The sequence below is a fragment of the Poecilia latipinna genome, unplaced genomic scaffold (genome assembly GCF_001443285.1).
Source record: "Poecilia latipinna isolate Pla-1442-1.1 unplaced genomic scaffold, P_latipinna-1.0 Scaffold3916, whole genome shotgun sequence".
Classification (NCBI taxonomy): domain Eukaryota; kingdom Metazoa; phylum Chordata; class Actinopteri; order Cyprinodontiformes; family Poeciliidae; genus Poecilia; species Poecilia latipinna.
This window is the reverse complement of record NW_015116532.1, coordinates 26,870-34,596: the sequence shown is the minus strand read 5'-3', so window position 1 is coordinate 34,596 and position 7,727 is coordinate 26,870. Positions and strand designations below refer to the sequence as shown.

Sequence of the window (7,727 nt, the reverse complement as noted above, 5' to 3'; positions counted from 1 at the left end):
GGTTTCATTAATTCCCAATCGTCTTTCTTTTCCTCATGGTAAAGTCAAAACGGACAGCTGTTCATTTGTATTATTCATTCAGCATGAAAATTCCCGTTTCACATGGGCGGTGCGGTCTCTCCGGAGGTGGCAGTGTGTCCCAGACGGCAATGAATCAAGTCATACAAGAGACGAGTTGTTCAGGTTACCCAACAGCAGCGCAAACTTTAGATGCAAGAGCAGCGCCAGGACAAATGACCGTGTAAGGTTCAGAGATAAGAAATAAAAAAGACCTATACACGCTGAAAATGTTGCATTTTTTACATCATATAAAAGTTATATGTGTTGTACCTTAGAAGGCTTATTAATGTTTAATAGATTATAGAAGACGCCTCTCAAACAAAGGATGAACTTTAAAAGACTGAGCACCGCTGAGCAGGAAACAATGGCTTTCTGGAGAGAGTTCTGCAAATGTCTGCTTGGTCCCAGGAGAACTTACTTATGGTCCACAGTGAGGTTCGCGTGCTGCACAACATGACTCAGCCATAACTGTAGCTTTAACTTTTATGATGTCAGACGTGGTGAAAATAGCACCGGAACGTCCACAGCAAAGATTTCTCACACTTTAAGAGATAAACAACAATAGTTGAACAATACCTTGCAAGAGCATTTTTACCCAACAATCACTGGGTTACATTAAGACAGCAATCTATGTTGTATTTTACTACAATTTTAGATGATAGAACAACAAAATGTGCAGTGGACCTGTGAGGGGATCAAGAGTCATCTTCCATCAACTTCAATTACCTTCAGGCCTCCTCTAAAAACGACTAGAACTGCCTATTTTAAGTTAAAACATTAATATACACAATGTCCATGTTAGAAACCGTAATGGCACCAAGGAATCTAATATCTGCAGTTTTCCTTATTTCTGCTCCTGCATTTAATCAACTAGATTGTCTGATTTGCAAATGCTAACCAGTAGCATGTCAAGTAGCTTCTTTTGAATATTTTATATATAATCTACTGAAAAATCTCTGAAAAGTGACAACAGTGAAATTTTCCAGATTTTTAGATAGCAAACTAATAATTATCTCATCTGCATATTCGTCCACCTGAGCTATGAATGTAACACAGCCTCTTAGCTGCTCATTGGATTTTATTCAGAAGCATCAGAGTAACGGGAGCTGAACAAAAAATCTGCTTGTCAAGTCAGAAAGATCTTTGAAAGTCACCTGTTCCTTTTGTCAGTGTCCCAGTAAAAACATTCAGGTTTGTAGTTGCCAAAATGTAAAGAAGTTCAAGGAGTGATAATACTTTTGAACATTGTTTATAGTGCTTCTATGCAAATAGGCGTTTACTGCAACATTTTATCCCCAGCAAGCAGGAATACGGCACCTGTTTTGGGATCCACGGAGAAATATGGCTGTCCTTGTAAAATACTGTAGACTATCCTGGCGCTGTTTCCGTAGGTTGGGTCGTCAGCATCTGTCGCTGTGACTTGCAACACGGACGTACCTAAAAATAGAAGAAAAGAGAAGCAGAAGTGATTTCCTGCTTTCTTTGTAAAAAGGTTTTCGAATGGCAACGTAGGGACACTCGTGTATAATTGTGCGTTGGTTTGAAATCTCCTAGCAACCACATCTAGAACATTAAGATCCCAGAAAATGTAAGGTCACATGGCTGGAAACAGAAGAACAGTTTAAATACTAGTCAGACTTTAAACAAAGTCACCCTGTGTAATGTAAGGAAACAAGGAGCTGATTTAGCATGTTTCAGCCCTGGTTAACATATGGCTGGAAAAATCCTCTGAGGTTCTTTGATGCCTGCAGTGAGACTGTGGTGGAGATGCAAGATGCAAAGAAAAAAATATACTAAATAGTCAGAGCTTATGAATAATCATCAAGAAAGAAAAAACAGATTTTTCAGTCTGTGCAACAAATGTAATGGGAACATTTAAAAAATCGTTTTGTACTGTGCATGACCTCCATCACATGCAAGTTGTTGAGAATGTTTTTAACAGCCTTTTCCAAATGAGAAAATATTATGAATGCAATTGCTTTAATGAATTAAAAAAGCACCATAAAACAAAGACACGTGATTAAAAAGCTGAACTAATGCTGACCTTTAACTTAGCAGCTCATTGTAAAAGCAATTGAGGTTCAATTTTACACACCAAGTGTTGCTCACATGGCATTACAGGCTTCATTGACCCCTTTTAATCACATGATGAGTGCGCTGTAATTGCACAACTGGCTTATTTGATGCACTGCTGTATTTATATATGGAAGCACGACGGTGCGATCTGACGTAAGCTGCATGATGCATCCTGCAGCTGCCTGGACTCTCGCCTTGCTTTCCTGAGCTTCTTTGGAAATCTCACAATGAAACTCCTCTGAGTCCTACCAGATGTGATTTTTTTCCCTTTTTTCAGTTACCCGGTGGAGCAGAGTGCAATGTCAGCCACCATAAATCATAAACAGTGCACAGCATGCCGGTTAGCTGTGAATGCAAGCAGCCATGCAGGGATGGTTTTAGTGGAAACCATCAACTCCTTTATTGCTTTGCAATCTAAATATGTTCTAAATGAATAAAAGTTAGAATCCAATATTTAACACAGACAGCTTTACTCCTGCTTTTATGAATTCATCTTTAATGAAAAGTATCTGTGCAGGCTGCATAAGATAACAGTGCATTCATTAGATATTCACACTTACACTTAAAGCTGCAGTGTACAACTTTTATAGACAATGTTTTTACAAATTTGTTAAAACTGTTGCTATGTTTGTAAAAAAAATAAAAATCATGCTCCTCAGCTTTCTCCATGTAGCTCTACTGACATCTACAGAAATACACAATGAGAAACAACCAATCAGAGCCAGGAGGTGGGTCTTAGCGCTGTTAATTACTCCTGTGTATGTGCTACTCACACCATCCTTCCCCTTACTCTCTGCTACGCTACAGCTAGTTAGCATGATCACCGATGACAGTGGATAAATGGTTTTCCTGGAACAGTAAGTCGTTTCTCTGCCATCAGTACAGGTGCAGCGTATACATGAGGTTGATTGCCAGTGCCAAGACCTTCCTCCTGACTCTGATTGGCCGTTTCTTACCGGGAGCGGTGCACTTCTTCAGACCACAGGGAGGAGGTAGATGAGCTTGATTTTTTTGACAGGTTATTTGTGAAGCATTGCTTATAAATGTTACATACTGCAGGTTTAAATGGAAATGTGAAATCAGCCATAGCGCTTTATATTTACAGTCAACAAGATGGTGATAATAAAAGGTTTGTAGTCATTAAACTCAATGTTCTGTGTGCCTGTTTTTATAAACTATTATTCAAAAATAAAGCTAAATAACAAAAGAAGGAGGGATGAGGAAAACCTTGGTGCATCATAATCAAAAACAATCAACTTTTCACCTCATTAAAACATCCTTTTACAGTCTCTGGGTGAGACACAAAGCAAAAGCCAACAAACATGTTTTTGTTCTTTTCAATAGAAGCACACTCAGCCCAAAGAGGAAAATCAGTGTTTATGTGAATAAAATGAATGTAGTATTTTCTGTGCTTATTTTTAGTTGCGGCGAATTAAACAGGCCTTCATTTGGGAATTTTCAGAACATTTTCCAACAACATCATTATCAGGGACTCATCGTGAGGAGCCTGTTTACTCTCTGCTTTGGAGTTTAGATTGGATGGGATTAAAAATGGAAGCGTTTGTAGTTGCAGGTTTTACTCTGAGCAGCGTCAAGTGTAAGGAAACAGAAACACACGATGTTGTAGAATCTTAGAGTGTTTTCAGAGATAAAGATGCCAACACACTGTGTCTCATGTCGACACGTAAATTGGCTAGAACATGAGGAAATAAACCTTATTTTATAATAAAGATAAATACAAGTCCTGCTGGGTGTTTTAAGTACGTGTAAGACTTTCCATGTCATTGTATTTTGTGCCTTATGTGTTTGTCTTTTTCTCTCTGGATGCAGAGATCTAAGTCCATGACTACACCCAGATTTCAGGCCTGATCAGGAGTTTCTGGCAGTGATGGCTGAAGCTGCAAGTTGACTATTGATCTTTAATCTTTTTGTACAAAAAATGTCAGTTTTTGGGTCTTTTTCAGCTGGAGAAAGCACATTCACACATTGACTTGTTCAATGATCTACTCAGCCCTTGAACTGTAATATTGCAAAGCAAAAGTAAATAATGTGGTCAATAGCAGGTTTTAAAGCCAAACTGCTGTAAAAATCAGAATGATCTTTTCTTAATTTCTTTCAAAAATGTATTTTAAATGTCCATTTAATTCGGCACATTTTTACATCCACTTATCACACCTACTGACAAACATCAATTTATCCACTTCTTCAGCACTTACTAAAGTCAGCAGTCGCACAGAGATGCATAATGGCCTTTTAAAAGATCAAAGCTGGTCTCTGAAAATGGATCGCGGGTTCTTATCATCCTTCTGCAACCAGAATCAAGGCATTAAACTTGAATTTTTTTTAAATCTGCTGCACTGACATGAACTCCCAGTGAGATGTTATTTGAGACTTTATAGGTCAAAACTAGGTGTCATTTTGATAAGATAAAATGTGTATTTACAAAGGAAACACCTGTTCTTTTGGAGAGATCTGCCTTCTGTTATTTTTCCATTTATATTTCATAGCTGAAATACAAACAGACAAGTACTGATTTGGGTTTTACGATGAGTGCCAGCATGGAAACACTTCTAAATCTTTTAACTTACTTCAGATGAATGTGTTGTGATACTAAAGACACCTTAAAGATTTCTGGCGGTCGGGCCCAGCGGAGAGTTTATGAGTCGTTAATATGTCCTGTCAACATCCTGCATCGTTAGATTTGTGCCTCCTCCAACACATCTAATTCAAATTCAATTTCCCCCCTCAATATGTCACTGAGGTCTGCAGAGGCTTACTAGTTAATCACTCATTAAGTTCACTTTTGTTGAACCAGGAAATCACCTAAAACATGCAGGACAGTTGCCCTTGGACACCACTGCTCTAGTCAAGAGGATCTTCAACAACTTCCACTTTAGAAAAAAACATTCAAATATTACCAAGCTGACAGATATCCAAAGTGGGGCTCAGACCTAAGTAGATTATGTTTAATATGTTTTCTTTAAACACCATTAATATATAATGATTCTGTTTCCAACAAACTTCAAATATATGCTAAAAAAGTTAATGCTTGCAGCAAAAGAGTGCCAAATAACACGCAGCTGGTTAGGAAGAATATATTCATGTGCCTAGCACTCCTTTAGCCGTGCTCAAGATCTTCCTTTGTGTTTTGAAGTTTTCATTCCCACCCACAAGCTTAAATCCAACAAGCGCATCAACATTTCTGATTGAAATTCTTGACACAGATTATTCTCCCTCGATCTTATGATCCTTCAGTCGTTTTTCATCTTGTCACAGAAGCTAAATGCATCTTTAAACCACTGCTGGAAAACAAATACTGCTGACTTGATCCCCTTTAAACCAGCACTCACTACAATACTATGTCCCCAGTGAATATAGTAAAGATCATGCAGCTGAACTACCTGACATGTACCCAGCTAATCATTTAAGACGGGGGGAAAAGGAACATCACAAGCAATTAGCTGCCACAGTCCAACACAGACCATTCCTACACTTAGGAGATTTAGTATTGACAAATGTGGAGGGGGGATTAGTGCTGTGGAGTGTGAGGACAGTTGATTGTTACAGCCGATTTGACGCTGAAGACACTCGGCTGAAGCCGATTTACTTTAATGACCATGGGCAAAAGTATAATGGGGGCGGGCAAAAAGGATAATTGCTTTACCCATCACTGGGTAAAAATGACTTATTTCTTTGGGATGTCAGTGGTGATTGATTTTATCACATGCAACTGATGATTGAGTTTGTGCCAAAACCTTGGAATAGGTAAGGATGAAAACTGAGAGATTAACTCAAGAAAACAGACATTCTGAAGTATTGACACCCACAACCTTAAACTTTAACATAGTTTGAAAGGGAATCCTGCAAAGTGAAAACAATCTGCAGCTATCGTTTGTCACACTTGCATGTTTTTCAGGGCGCAAAATGTTTGCATCAAAGAACCTGAATGCACAAACAGGTAATTGTCCTCTGAACATCACCTGCCATCAAGTGTTTCTTACATGACGGAGGATAAATTTTACCCTCTTGTCTTTGCAGAATTGTTTCATTTCAGCCATATTGGATGGTTTTGAAGCAGACACGTCTTTTTTAAGGTAACGCCAGTTGAGTCGTCGGTGTCACCTTCACACGGACGTCACATCCGTGTTTTAACACCCTTCACTTTTCCCGGTGACAGGATTAAACACCCTCACGTTTTATGCATTTAGTTAAAAACTTTATGGTATTACATTTGTGCCACTGTTCTGAGCGTGCTGTGAGACTGCTGTGACTGCATGCGTCTATGTGAACAAAGAATTTGGGAAGTTAGCATTTAAATCTCACACAAGCTCTCCCAGTATGTGTTCACACCAAGTGGCTGAAATTATAAAACCAAACTGTTGAGTTTAAGAAAAACTCAACAGACTATTTAACCTTGCACTCTACGTAGTTTATTTTTCTCACAGGACTTTTCTGTCAAGCAAACGTTTGAGTCACGCACAGACATCTTCATAGTCGGTTGTGGCTATTGCTAACTAGCCGCTAATAAACCCTTGTTAGCTAGATAAATAGTTTTAATTGGCTGGATGACATTCTTCTCCGCCTCTGTTGTTTCCAACCCGTACAACTCTACATGCATTCCTTACTAAAAAGCCAGGCACTACTGAAATATACAATTTTGCGGTTTTCTTTTGTAGATTTCTGTTGTGATACAAGTTTTACATTTCATTCATAGCGGTCTTAAAAAGTCTTAAATTTGAGTTAGTAAAACCTGCAGAAATCCTGATTTAAATCAGTCTTGGTTCAACAGGTCTAAGAATATGCAGTCCTTGGTTATGCTTGACTTCTTAATTAAATAACCTCTAATTAATTCACCTGATGGTGAATGTATCCATTCTAGTTATCGGCTATTAAAATCAGTTTAATAATCTGAACTGTGACCAAAAAACCCCAAAACTGAATAAATATTTAAGTGGTCTAACTATTGTTTTCCAGCACTGTACTTGTAAATTTGTAGTTCCGACATCATCATGTATGTAATAAAGCAGAGACGGTATAAATACTTTTGCATAACACAGCCACTTTGCTTTCCATTCAATCTAGAGGTCAGGATAGAAAAATTAAACTCCTTCACAGTTGGTTAAAAATGTATGATTCTCTCCCCTGGTAGTACCCAACACATTTATCCCTAAACCAACACCTAAATATTTATCACCTGCGATTATGAAACATTTATTTGACATGCTTTAGTCAGAAACCTACACAGTAACAAGCAGAGCTCTGTGTGCATCAGGTCTGGCCTGCTCATGAATATTCATGACAGCAACCATCGAGATATTGACCGTATATAAAGAGGGCTCTGACAGACCTGTCGAGCTCTGCATGTTTAATCGGATTCCTGCATCTCCTCCGACCCAGATGAAGCCGTTCATCCTCTGATATATTTCTGTGGGTGATTTTATACAGGACAGAAATAAACGGGATGCTTCCACCTCACTGTCAGTTCCACAAACCTGCTTCTTTATGTTGCATTTGAAGCAAAATCACTCTGACAGCAGTTTGGCTGCAGTTTGGGCCAGCAACATATCATTTTAAAGTATTAGAGCGTCATA

The 7,727-nt window shown here is 38.5% G+C and overlaps 1 protein-coding gene across 1 annotated transcript in view; it reads right to left on the bottom strand.

Moving 5' to 3' along the window:
• Positions 1-1,321: 1,321 nt before the first annotated feature.
• The window catches only part of LOC106941876 (cadherin-18-like), a 30,336-nt gene continuing 23,930 nt past the window's right edge, over positions 1,322-7,727 (bottom strand). The window contains exon 3 of the mRNA XM_015025013.1: positions 1,322-1,497. Coding sequence (XP_014880499.1) covers positions 1,337-1,497 — 161 coding nt within the window. The 3' untranslated portion in view covers positions 1,322-1,336. The remainder of the gene's footprint in view (positions 1,498-7,727) is intronic.